This window comes from Schistocerca nitens, chromosome 1 (assembly GCF_023898315.1).
Source record: "Schistocerca nitens isolate TAMUIC-IGC-003100 chromosome 1, iqSchNite1.1, whole genome shotgun sequence".
NCBI lineage: Eukaryota > Metazoa > Arthropoda > Insecta > Orthoptera > Acrididae > Schistocerca > Schistocerca nitens.
In genome coordinates, this window is record NC_064614.1 from 500,117,085 (window position 1) to 500,131,209 (window position 14,125).

The 14,125-nt window shown below is 41.5% G+C and overlaps 1 protein-coding gene across 3 annotated transcripts in view; it reads left to right on the plus strand.

Moving 5' to 3' along the window:
• The window catches only part of LOC126252839 (uncharacterized), a 111,486-nt gene extending 101,778 nt beyond the window's left edge, over positions 1–9,708 (plus strand). For 2 of the 3 annotated variants that reach the window (XM_049953789.1, XM_049953804.1), the window contains one exon: positions 9,417–9,707. In XM_049953789.1, coding sequence (XP_049809746.1) covers positions 9,417–9,509 — 93 coding nt within the window. In that variant the 3' untranslated portion in view covers positions 9,510–9,707. Of the gene's footprint in view, positions 1–9,416 lie in introns of all 3 variants that reach the window. The other variant, XM_049953796.1, reaches the window with a different exon arrangement.
• Positions 9,709–14,125: the final 4,417 nt, after the last annotated feature.

Genomic DNA, 14,125 nt, shown 5'->3' on the forward strand with positions numbered 1-14,125 from the left:
TCTCGTACAACTTTTTGTGCTTTCGTAAGCAAAATAATAAAAACTTTCATTTGGATAATTTGAAGCCTAGTAGGGCAAAAAAAAAAAAAAAAAAATAGATGAATAAAAGTGAAGATATGCTTTTTGTATCTTCGGATGTAATCTTGGGAAAAATCGGAAGCTTTGCACGAAATAACTTACCAATACAAGCTACTAGAATATAAAATTTTGTGCCCCTGCTGCTGCCCAGTAGTTTACAAATCAAGGACAGAGTTGTCAGTTTTCCTGAAACTGCCAAAGTGGCTATTTTAAACCCATTTTCACATATAAGAGTCTTTTACAAACTCTTTTAGAACATTTTCATTTGAAAGATCATGTTATAAACCACCTAATAATGAGATTTGGTATCACAATACAAGCATATAATGCCCTAAAAGTTGATGACAAGGCGGAGATGCATTGAAAATGGCCTGTATTCTGCTGGTACTTAAATGTTACACCTAAGTGAAAAAAACTGCTAATAAGTAGTCTTCTTTGTTTTATTTAGACATCCCTACAGCATTCAGCTCTAAAAAAACTGTATTTAAAAAAATGAAATAAGGAACCCAATAGCAAGAACAGTTTTTTGTGGCTCTAATAGTTTGAGGCAATCACATTTAAAAATTATAATTTTTGGGTTCTGTCTTACCAAAATTTTTCCCAAATAATCATATCAGTGACATCATTTGGCCAGTAGTATAGTTTTCCTCATTACATTCTACAGCACATTAATAAAATGTGTAAAAAAATTCAAGTAGCTCGAAGTATATATCAGTAAAGGATGCAAAAGAGATCTCTTCTTGCTTTAACCTCTGACACTTATATCATCAGGCTTGGAATCCTGTGTAAAGAGACCCTCATCAGGCTTGGGAACCTGTGGTAACGAAACAAACCTGTGACTTCTGTTGCACAACTATCGGGCACTGGGGATGCTGCTTTTCTCATTTTAAAAGGAACCAGCAGTTGTTAACCCACCTTCGACAATAGCAACACAGTTGCACAATTTTTCATCAGAACACTAAATGTTCCACATAAACAACAAGCTATGCTAGCACAAAGTTCTCAGTTCACTCTTCCATCCTGCCATCATCCACCCATATTGCCCCCAAACCACCCCGTGTTAACTTCCCAGAATTTCTTAACCCCGAACCTTGCCCCACGATCTTTCTTCAAATCCCTCAACATGCAAACTAACCTTACATCCGCAGAAAGAACTGTAGTCCACCATCTTAAAACTGATCCTGATCTTATTATCATACCTGCAGATAAAGGCTCCAGCACAAGGATTATCTGGCAGAAGGATGCCGTCAGCTTTCAGATACATCCACCTACAAACCTTGCCGCAGTGACCCCATTTCTAATATCCAGCAAGATCTCCAGTCACTCCTCAAATCCTTAGGCCCTTCATAGAACCTCTCCCCAGAGTCCATCACTTTTACTTTTCACATGCTTCCTAAAATTCGTAAGCCCAGCCACCCAGGACACCCTATTGTGGCCTGTTACTGTGCCCCACTGAGAGAATCTCTGCTCTCGTAGACCACCACCTTCAACCTATCACCCAGAACCTACCCTCCTATATAAAAGATACCAACCATTTCCTCCACCAACTCTCCACAGTTTCTGTCCCTTTACCATAGGGTGCCCTGCTTGCCACTGTTGATGCCACCTCCCTTTACACTAACATCCCTAATGCCTATGGCCTTACCACTATTGACCACTACCTTTACCAACACCCAACAGATTCCAAATCAACTACCTACTTCCTAGTTGCCATGACCAACTATATTCTTACCCACAACTACTTCTCCTTTGAAGGCATTACCTACAAACAAATCTGCAGTATAGCTATGGGCACCTGCATTGCACCATCCTATGCCAACCTATTCATGGACCATCTAGAGGAATCCTTCCTAAACACCCAGAATCCTAAACCCCTCACTTGGTTCAGATTCATTGATGACATCTTTGTGATTTGGATTGAGGGTGATGACACCCTATCCACATTCCTTCAGAACCTCAACAACTTCTCCATTTGCTTCACCTGGTCCTACTCAACCCAACAAGCCACCTTCCTAGATGTTGACCTCCACCTGAAAGATGGCCATATCAGTACCTCCATCCATATCAAACCTACTAACCACCAACAATATCTCCATTTTGACAGCTGCCACCCATTCCATACCAACAAGTCCCTTCCATACAGCCTAGCCACCTGTGGTTGTCGCATCTGCAGTGACAAGCAGTCCATCTTGAAATATACTGAGGGTCTCACTGAAGCCTCCAAGAACTGTAATTGTCCTCCCAACCTTGTACAAAAACAAATCTCCCGTGCCTTCTTTCCAGTCTCCCACCACCTCACGTAGTCCCACCGTGTGGCCACAGAGGAGCATTCCACTCATAACTCAGTACCACCCAGGGCTGGAGCAACTGAATTACATTCTCTGCCAGGAAAGTATGCTGACACCTGTATTGTCTTATTGTCGTGGGGAAGGGGACGGGAGTCAGCAGATACTAAGTGTCCAAGGAATTCAACCTCTCACCCCGAAAAGGCATTTTTCTGTGTTAAGGCTCACTCCAGTGTTCTGTAGGTGGGAAAAAATTTGGCATTGGTGTTGATGGTGTTCAGTAGGATCCTTGGAGTAGATGAGTACATCATCTGGGTAGGCAAAACACCCCAGTGTGCCCTGGAGGATGTTGTCCAAAAATTGCTGCCATGTTTGTGCTGCATAGTGGAAGCTGAATCTCATGAATGCACTCTCAAACAGGCTGAAATGTGTGATTATGGCCATTTTTACAATGTCATCTGGGGCGACTAAGATGGCTGTAGGCTTCAGCCCAGTCAGTCTCACTGAACATAATAGTTCCCGAGATGGTGTCATTGTCAGACAGAGGAATGGGACAGGATGGTGCAGGCATTGAGTTTACGGTAATTGCCACAAGAGTGCCAGGAACTGTCCTATATGGGGGTTAGGTGAAGGCTGAAGCCCAGGGTCTTTGGAAGGGCAAAGTACGCTGGTTGCAAGCAGATCTTCAAACTCCTTTTCTGCAGTTTTGTGCTTGTCAGGGTGGAGGTGGCAGGCACGGCAGGAAACCAGAGGGCCAGGGGTACTGACAATGTAATGCCTAGTGTCATGCTGAATATTCCGGGGGGGTGCTGAGAAACGAATTCAGCAAGGAGCTGAACATACGCGTCTGAAATTGGCAGCTGTTTCACGGCGAAACACGTAGCAGAATGGGAGCTGCAGTGATCAGACCTACCGGAAGAGGTGTCTGCTAAATGAAGCTTTGTTAAGTCGGCAAATAGAAAGTAATGGGTGAGAAAATTGGTGCTCAGAATGGGGTTGGTAACTTCTGCAACTGTGAAAGTCCCCGGGAGTGTGTACTGAAGGCCTAACGATTGGGTGTGCACCCCGGAAGTAGGGATGGCTGAGTTGGTGGCAGCGGTGATGAGGAGGAGGGGAGGGGCAGGATTTAGGAGTAGTTTGCTGGAAATATGAATAAAATGGAGACGGTGTCGATGAGATAGTGGACAGGAGAGTTAGTATCACTGAAATCCATTATGAATAGGCACTATGAAGCGGTACAGTAACTGGGTGCGCCTACTGTCTGTTGATGCCGAGATTGATGGACCAGGTGCACAGAGGCCTGCAGTTGGTGGCATTCTCGTCAAACCTCTAATGGAGTCAGCAAGCTGCGCCTAGTTCACAGTGCTCATCAGGCGGGTGGTTAGAACCACACTGGTGGGGCTGACTGTTTTCGCCTGGACTGGCATTGCGTGAGTGGGAGCGGCCAGCATCTGGTGGTGGGTGCATAAGGTACGGGAGGGGACGCTGGCAGTATGTACTGCCATCTCAGAGCTCAGGTGCTTCAGAATCTGGTAGAAGTTGGGGGTCTGTGTGTCGGTCGGAAGGTTGCTAGCAACTAGTGGTAAAAGTGACATTACGCGTGCTTTCGCTTGGTGTGGTGCAGGAGGGGTGGGTGATTAGCCAGCTGGAGCTGTGGGGTGATAGTGTTTCATGCTGCAGCTGTGGCAGGAAAGGAGTTATTTCAAACAGTTTATCACCTAACGATAAAGGTATGTGTGGGGCTAAGGCACCCTGTATGAGGGTGTGAAGGCGCATGAGCCAGCGATTTAGGAGCAGGCATTCGTGGAGGATGTGCAGTTCAGTGAGCACCCAGATGTGATCGAGCAATGGGAATGGGCCCATGTCGTAACACTGCTGGGATGATAAATTACGTGCCTGTTGTAACTCTGAGGGTGCAAAGTTAGATATGATACTTTCTTTCAGTTTAGTATTGTTGCCTAAGGGGAGTGGGTGTGAAATAACATCCAGGACTTGGCAGTGGTGGTGAGGTTGAGGTGACCGACAACCATCACGAATTTTGTTGCATCGCTCATGATAGAGCACCGTGTGTAAACTGCCTTGATAGAAACAAATGATAGGCATGGGTCTCACAGTTTGAAGGAGAGCAAGTGAGCAGCCATGAGATGTCTGGGGGAGGGTCTGCGGAATTGGCTGGTGCTGGGTGTACTGTCCCATTGGTCAGCTGAGTCTAGCGGCCCTGTAGTGCTGACAGCTGCGGTGTGTGAAGTTCGAACACCTCTGAAGTCCTCATAGGTGTTGGGGCAAGAGGGGTAATGGGAGGCTGTTGACTAGATAGCTGGTTGGGTGTGACTGCCATAGGAGTGGGAACACTTGGCAGTAACATTGTGACTTAACAGTATGGGTGGTGTGTCGCGATATGCAGGGTGGTTATGGGAAGCAATATTGTGGATCAAGCAATACAATATCCAATGTGTGTTGCAGTGGAAAGGAGGGCTCTGTACGCCACATGCTAAAACTATCCTGGGCAAGTAGCAAACAGCTGCGGGTGGGGTGTGGAGTGATGTGCGTGGAAGGATGGTGTGCGCAGAGAGGCACGGGGAGGGTGTATGTGGAGGGGTGCATGAGGGGAACAGTAGTGCCCACAGAAGGATGGTGTGCATGGAAGGGGGCTGGAGAGGAGCGGTCGTGCATGTGGGGAGCATGCATTGAGGGGAGCTATACAGGATGGTGAGGCGTGTGAAGGGAGGATGTGTGTTGTAGAGGCATGCGGGAGGGGAGCGGTGATGCACGTGGAGGGAGGGCATGCATGGAGCGGTGTGGGAGGGAGTGGAGAAGGCAAGGGGTGAGTGAGGGTGCAAGTGGGATGCATCCGACTGACCTAATAGAACTTATTTCGTGACCACATGGGGTGTTCTTATCGGAATAATGAAAAAGAAAAACCAGCGTGTTTCAGTAATAAGACTTGGCGTGTTTGTTTAGAGGGGATCACTAGGGAAGGAACAAATTAAGTTCTTTTCTATGCCTATATAGAGGTGCACTAATTAATAAAGATAACTATAAATAATGGGGCATGTTGGAAGAGGCATGTGAGCTGGTTTGGAGATATTATTCCCAAGCTAACAACTATGGTAAAATTAACCAGTTACTACCTGTTAATCAAGGGCAGTCCTCACTCGTGATGGAATCTTTGAACAGGGTGGCCTAAGAATGGTTTCTGGTACTTTGTATGTTGTTGTCCGGTGGTGCTGGGAAAACTCGGTTTGCTGACATGCTTGATGATAAAGGGGTCCCAAAATGGTAGGGGATGGAATGGTAATAAACCCTTCTGGTACTCCCGGCACACAGTAAATCTCACCACACTGTTTACACCACACTATGCGTGGTATTCTAGGTGCTGACACTGGGTGGGACGAACCAGGCATCTGGCATCAGGCTTTGTACAGGTGCTAGAAAGTAAGTCCCTCAAAGAAACGCAGCTCGGGATGATGGCACAGAATAGGTTGCACTCCAATCATTAACCGAACTGCAAGAGAGCACTGACACTGGACACAGGTGTAAAATCCTACTGTCTTAGCCAACTCTGGTGAAGTATTGCAGACGATGACACGAGCCATATGGCATTGTTCTGGATAGGGTGCAGAAGCACGGCAGAAGATGGAAGAAGAGACTGCTTGAGTGATGGTTTGGTGTGCATGGTGTCCAGAAAGCATTGCAGTTGAAGCTCTACTTCCAGCGGCAGTGACCAGCGAGGGTACTGAGGGGATGTGGTGGAACCTTGGTCTGCAGGCACTTTGCTGATTGCTGATTTTCGATCAGTGCAGCCTGTCGTCTGCTGCTACAGGTGGGGGCAAACAGAAAGAATTACCACAGATATATGCATTGAGGTTTACAGAAGTCAGGAAATCACGTGCCAACAGTATACCCATTGTTAGTTTTCCTATATCCTATGTATTTTGCTGAATATATACTGGTATTTTTCAGTGTTGTATTCTGTTTGGAACTGTGTTTGTGTGTTGTTATTGCGCTAAAATGAAGCCACTTATAATTCAGCATTTTTATAATCAGTACAAATCTTTAGAGTGGCTGGTTAAGAACGTTAGTTTCAATCATGTACTAGTGGTGTAAACATGGAGAGATTGTTGATAATGAAATTAAGAATACAGAGTGACTGCTTTCAGCAAATATTCTTCAAAGAATTCCTGAGAAAGGCAAAATCTTCAACAGTTACTTCTTGTGAGATGTTTGGCAAAAAGATAATTATACTCCGTGCTACCATATTTTCTCCATCCTCACCATGTGTTGGAGATATAATTAAGGAGAAAAATGATGGATCCTGATCTGAATGGTGAACAACTGGCTTCTTACACAAGTAGGAACACAAAACAGTTTGTATTATCCCAAAACATTTTAAAAGTGAACTATTTTATTTGATAATTGTTTTAGTTTGTTAGTACATACACACCTGTGAGAGCACAAAAAAGGTGAGCATTTTACTATTTAACAGACTCTGACAGAAAAGTGGGGAACCAGCTGGTTTAATCCTCATTCTGCCTTCCTCATAAAAAATTTTGACATGAGAACATATTCATGGTCTTTTAACAGAGAACATTTTATATCCTTTCATTCATCTTTCTTTGTAGTGAAGCCTTCATACTCAGCATCTCCTTCTCACTGTCACTTTCCATATATGTCTTCCACTATCTCCTGGCTGTCTTTCCCATTATCCCTTTCTCTTGCTCTTCCTTACCACTGTCCCCTTCTCTGTCACTTCTGCTCTCTCTCTCTGTCCCTGCCACTGTGTTTGGTCCATTCTTTTTCTCTCTTATTGCCACTGTCTCTTTATTTCTCACTTTCAGGTTGCTGTATGTCTTTCAACCACCATTGTTTCATTTCCACATGTGTTCTTGGGGATGATTTGCACGGGGTTTTAACTCTTAGACTGAAAGCCCCTCCCCCAACTCTGAGCCTATGCATAGTTTCCACTCACCAATTTTTTTTCATTTCCTCTGTCTCTTCTCTCTTTTTCTCCCACTGCTACTATCTTTATCCTTCTCTTTTACTGCCCTTCTCTCTTTGGCTCCCACAGCTGCTGTCTTCATCCCTGTCTCTTTCTCTTTCATTGCCTCTCTCTCTCTCTCTCTCTCTCTCTCTCTCTCTCTCTCTCTCTCCCCTCTCCCTCTCTCCCACCATCACTGTCTCCTTTCCCTTTCTCTCCCTGGCACAGCCTCCTCTCTCTTCCACCACCATCACTGTCTCTCATTTGTTCACATGCAAAAAGTTTTGGTGAGGAAGGCAGAATGTGGATCAAGGCAACTGGTTCCCCACTTTTCTGTTCCTTTTATTTATTTATTTTTAAGAGAGGAACATATTCCTTTTTTGTGCTCAGACAAGAGCATTTTTCTGCTGGTTACCTTCTTTCCCCTGCTATAGCAAAGTGGACTGCTTATGTAGAGCGAATTCTATTGGTCAGTTTATTTACATACTTTGATACATTTACATATGGTGATGCATAGAGACAACAAATAAATATGCATAATGTAAGGTGAAAATAAAATTGTCTCCTTTCCAACACAAGCTCACTTTACACTACTTCACGTAAAAATGCACAAAATTTTTAGGTTACGCCTACAATATACCAAGAAATGCTGTGATAAAATGAATCTATATGGTTCCAGAGACCTCTTCAAAGCATAAAGATGTATCATGTAGATATGCTGACTGACTCCTGGCCTTGGTATAGCTTTTCACTCGTCACTGCAGTTTGCATATATACTTTACAACAAAATATGCTGTGTTTGATTTGCAAGTACAAAGAATTTCATATAACAGAATAATTTTTATGAGGTGCTTACACTCCCAAGTAGCACTGTCGAATAATTTCCAGGTGAAGACAGCCTGTACAAGCATCAAGTGCCTACTATACAGACACACTGTGTCATAAAGTTTTATTGGTGAAAAATGGCAACTAAAAACATAATTCAGTCACATCAGTACCTTTTTGACGGCCACAGAACTCTTGACATGTGGTCATTGTATTGTTCAAAACTACATGTATACCCCAGACCGGATATTACATCCATATTTTGTGTGTGTAAGTACAGTTACTTTGAACCTCTGGATTTCAGCACTGGATAATGATAACATTAAAAGTTTCAGGGTTCTCTAAAATCATCAGCCTAAGAAAATGTGGTAAAAATTTTGAGGATTTGCCATGAATAGAAATTTGAGTTTTCTCAAGAACCAGCCACGAACAAATTGTGATCTTATAAGCTGCTTATGGTCCACCCTAGACCACACCTAATGTAAAAGAACCAATCGATTTGCTCAATTTGTCTGGGCTGGAAAAAGTGTGCAATGTTTAAAATTTGATACTGTACTGTAGGATAGCTACAGTACAGTTGTCCTTCTGATAGGTAAAAAATGGTCGCAAGGCTGAGGGCTATCCAAAACACTTGACTCCTTAACTCAGTGATCAATAGAACACAAGATATGACCCCATGAAAAATTGCATTTTCTCCTGCAGCCTTTGAAACATATTGGTGCCACGTACTGTTGTGCGTTGAACGATTACGTAGGCTGTCAGGAAAGGGAGGATTGTAGCTGTGGTATGTAGGTGTTTTTGTAGGCCTGCAGTTAAGTTAGTACTCTAGAGAATAAGTATTTCAAGACAGGATACCTGGAATGATGAATTTTTCTATGTCCACTTATGGGAAGAAACAATTAATTTTAAAGATAAAGAAACTGATATGCCCTATCGCAATGCTCCCTATGTTGCTCACTAGTTTGTGATTGTGTGCCTTTTATTCAACTATGTATCAGCCATTCTTGATTTCAGAGTAATATGTAGGGGATCAGTTGACAACATTACGATAAAATGTCTGTACTGCACCAACCAGCTGAGTCACTTCAGTGCTATAGTGTGCAAGCACAGTTAAGTCTATTGTGACTAACAGACAGTCCTTGTTTGGGCAACATGAGGAACAACTTTAAAGAGAAGCTGTGGTTATGTAAAACTGATCACTGATGCTGTTTCTCTCATGCATAACACTAATGTATTGTTATTGTTTACAGGAACATGCATCTGAATGTGTTCAGTATGTTGATGAGGAAGAAGAAATGGACAGGAGTCTCACAGCTAGAGCAAAACGGACAAGGAACAATTAATTATAAATAATTTAAAAAGCAGGCACTTATGATGTTAAGATAGTGTTATTTTTTTACTGTTTATAATTTTAATAATAACTAGATGTTGTTTCCCTGTCCTTGTTGTAATATATAAAATTATACGTAGCTGCATCTGGAATATGCACACACATCACATCTTTATGTATGGGCCTCACTCCATATTTTCTGTGATATTGTTTATATTTGTTTGATAATAAATATAAAATTTTCAAAATATCCAGTGAGTTTTTTAGATGCATTCTACTGCAGCCTTTTACTTCTGCCAAAGCATAAAAGAAAGGAAACGTTATTGGGATAATTTGTGCTCTTATTATAAATACCAAATACTGGAGTAATTAGAGTTTGTAATGATACTATCATGTCTGTTAATTAAAGGTATTTTGAAGCCACGAAACTTGAGGCATGCTGATAACATTTGCATTAAAATGTGTCCCATTAACTTTGTGATAAGTGACATGGATATACATGGTGGTTCACCTCAAATATTTCCACAACTGTTTTAAGATATTGCAATTCTGTTTTCACCCAGATGTATTGTGAGAAAGTTCTGACTAACTGAAGTACAGTCTCTTTCCAAAACTATACTAGTTACAGTGATACCGGCTTCAACTTTGCTTTTTAAAATATAGCTATAATAATTTCTGGCGCTGGTATTGTAATTATAAAAGAAACTAATTCAATGACTTTTCACTTGTCAAAATCCGATTACTATTTTGGGAGTAATTAAAACATTTAGAAACTATGATTTATTTATTATGAACATGAAACCAATCTCTACCTTATTCAGAAATTAGTGATTTTGTAGCTCTTGTGTTTTGAAGAGATTCAGATAAAGTAAATGAGCTGTCCTGTTACAATTTCCCTGTTAGCAAGTAAATGAACCCTACCTGCAAATCTTCTGTCGACTAACTGTGGAGGTATCGAACTGCTTTTTGTATTACAGATATTTCTGTTACTAGAATAAATGATATTAAAAGGGACATGGGGGAAGTTACAAACAAGTAACAGACTTAAAGTAATCAGTGAATAGTGACCTTCAAGAACAGATTAAATGCGAAGTAACCTCGTTACTGGAACAACATCAAGCCACAATTCTCGAGTACTCGATGGCAAGCTGTTCATCCATAGGAAAAGATAATAACATAAGAAATACAGTAAAACAAAGGATAATAGATCATCCAGTCATATAGAGCTATATTCAGTGAAACTAGATCAGCTTCTGAGAATAACTAACAAGTTCTGAGAATAAGTAACAAGAGATCAAGTTTGGCCATGAGAAGTACAGTATACCGACACAAAGGACGGCAAGCATGACAATGCTTGCTATTGGTGAATGTGTGGTATTAACAGTTTGTCGTAAGCTATGTACTCGTGTCATAATGATGGGTGAAGTAGCACCAACATATTATTGCAATGCACCCTAACTGCTATTGATCTCAATTTATACAAGACTGGTTACAAAGTGGTGGATACCAATTCATGTCAAAGGTGGTGACAACTTCTGCAGTACCATCGTAAGATCTTTAACAAAGTGATATTGTCTCAGATCTGCAAAGAAGGGGGGGGGTGGGGGGGGGCACAAGAAGGGGGGGGGGCACCCCAGGCCAATGACAGAATGGAGCTCAGAGAGTGTCTTTTCATAGTTTTATAGACATGGAGACAGCACAGTGGTGTGCCCACTCGAAGAGAAGTGTAGTTCCTATATTCAACCCAATCAGGGATGGGAGACAGCTTATGGCTGGTGGAGCGACAAGACGACCTGCTGTTTAGGTTGGGTAACCAGTTGTCGTGCCAGGAGAATGAATGTTCAAGAAAAGCATCTCTTCCGCAATGGCATGTCTGCAGCCGAATTTGAATGCATTGGTTTACTGATTTACAGCATCTTTTAGATTTCTTAATTTAATTGATTGACTGATATTAAAATTGATCTGCCCCACTATTCTATGATCCTGCACCTAGGCAACACACTGGTGGGACCATATGGTTGAGGAAAATTGATACGAATGTGTTAATTTGCTTATTAAATTTATTGAATTTTCAATTAACTATCCAATAAACTCAGGATTACTATCATTGGAATCTTAATTAAGTATTCTGTATTAATCCATGATTTGAAACTTCATTATTACTTAATTAAACACACTTTCTTTGTATGGTACTGTACTGCTTGGCCACTGAGGCTTCTCCATGTATGTGTGATATATCACTGAAAAGTCTCAGGTTTACATTTGGCCCCATCAAGGATTCCAAGAGGGAAGACAGCTGCCTTTCCTGAAATGAGATTTTTCTCCTATTCAGTAGATAAATGTCAACAAATACTGCTGAAATACACAAAAAGAAAACAAGGTCAATCATTTTTACAAGAAAGAATTAAAATATTGTTCCCAGCACGACTACCAATAAAGCTTTACCATAATCTATTATAGTTTCAGAACTGTATTCTGTTGCATGGATTAAATCAACAGCATGGTTATAAACTTTACAATTTGATGTCAAAATAGAAAATAAGATGTTTTAATGAATCATTTCAGTGCATACTACCATCTGTCGTAAACCAAATTTGCCGAGGCCAGTTTATTATTGAGAGATTGTTCCAAATAAAATAACAAACTAAACATAATTAAATGAAGACCAGTGAAATGGTACATCCTTCCAGTTGGTTGCTGGTTGATGGAAGTGCATTGATGGGGCTGCCACTTTATATATTCTGGACTAGCAATATAATATATACAAAATTTAAAGAACGAATTTAATCTGTGTCAAGAAAGAGGACAAATTACCAGAGTGAACCAGGATACATGCAGGACTATGACAGGGATGTGTGCACTTTCATCACTTCTGGTTTTCATTTATATGAATAAAATCATCCAAGATTGGAGACAAATGGCACACAGCTTCATTCATATCAACAGACACACATAGCTAGATGCTTTACTTTCTGCAGATGGTTTAACTCTTGTAGTATCTTCAGACGTGACCTGCATGTTCTGTATACAGCTTACAGATTATATCTGAGAAATACAGCATGGACATCAACACAAAAAATGAAAAAGTATGGCCCAAAAAATAAAATGTATGTCCTGTGGAAAATGCACACCACAAAATAGGATCTGCTTCGAAAAATAATTTGCTAGAATGAGTGAACACATTCACATATGTAGTCTGTAAACTATCCTTTCTGGAAGAAAAAGACCTAGCTGCAAAGCCACAAAGTATACAAAAACCATTGGAGTCATGAATAATGTATTGAAACATTCCATAGCATAGAAGCACCCCAGAACATGCCTTTATAAATCCACAGATGAGTGGGATACCATAAGAGATGCAATGCTTTAAGTTTTAGAGAAAGAAGTTGTAAAAGTAGGAAAAACGAGGAATAAAAAGGAATGGATCCCACAGAATGTGTTATAAAATGAATGTGTGGAGAAAATGGAAAAATTACTGTGCAGAAGAACAAAATGACATTACAGAAAACTGAACAATGAATTGAGGGAGACTACTGACAAATTTAGGGAAAATGGGATGAAAAAGCATTGAGAGAAAATAGAGCAGTTGAAAGGCAAGAAAAAAATAGATACAAAGCTGAGTGTATAACAATGAAAGAACTGCCAAAAATTAGTAAGCAAGAATTGCTAAATATGGAAAAGTAACAATCAATACTGAAGAAAAGAAATATGTATGAAGGCATGCAGAGAAGGTCTATATGATTCTACGGCCGGTCATGAAGGATTAGCCATACAGGATGAACAAGAATGTAACAAAAATCACTGGGGATCAATAATAGAAAAATGAGAAATGGGAGAAACACAGCAGGACTTTAAAGAACAGAAAGAGACGGGCTCTGATGAAATACAGTGAGAGACTCTGCGCCTTAGCGATGGCTAAAATTACAGTACCAAATCTGATCAACAGAATATATGACACACAGCAGAGATGCTGAGTTGCAGATAGGCACAAAAAAAAGACTGTCAGAAAGTAAGCTATTGGCCTACAAGGCCTTCATTGAAAATAGACAGACAGCTTGTTGGTTGTCATGCCCATGTAGAATGCAGTACACTGGGTGCAAAAAAATGGTTCAAATGGCTCTGAGCACTATGGGACTTAACATCTGTGGTCATCAGTCCCCTAGAACTTAGAACTACTTAAACCTAACTAACCTAAGGACAGCACACACTTCCATGCCCGAGGCAGGATTCGAACCTGCGACCGTAGCGGTCACGCGGTTCCAGACTGAAGCGCCTAGAACCGCACGGCCAAACCGGCCGGCACAGTGGGTGCAGCTTAGCTTGTAGATCATATGGTTGGCTTAACAGGTAGCCCTGCCTTTGATGGGATAAGTGGTGTTTGTAGCCAGACTGGAGTAGGTGGTGGTGGGAGGATGTATGGGACAACTCTTGCATCTGGATCTATAACAGGGAGATGAGCCATGAGGCATGAGGTTGGGAGCAAGGGTTGTGTAGGGATAGATGAGGATGTTGTGTAGGTTGGTGGAATACCACTGTGAGAGGGTTGGGAAAAAGAGTAGGTAGGACATCGCTAATTTCAGGGCATGATGAGAGAGAGGTAGTCGAAACTCTGGCAGAGAATGTGATTCA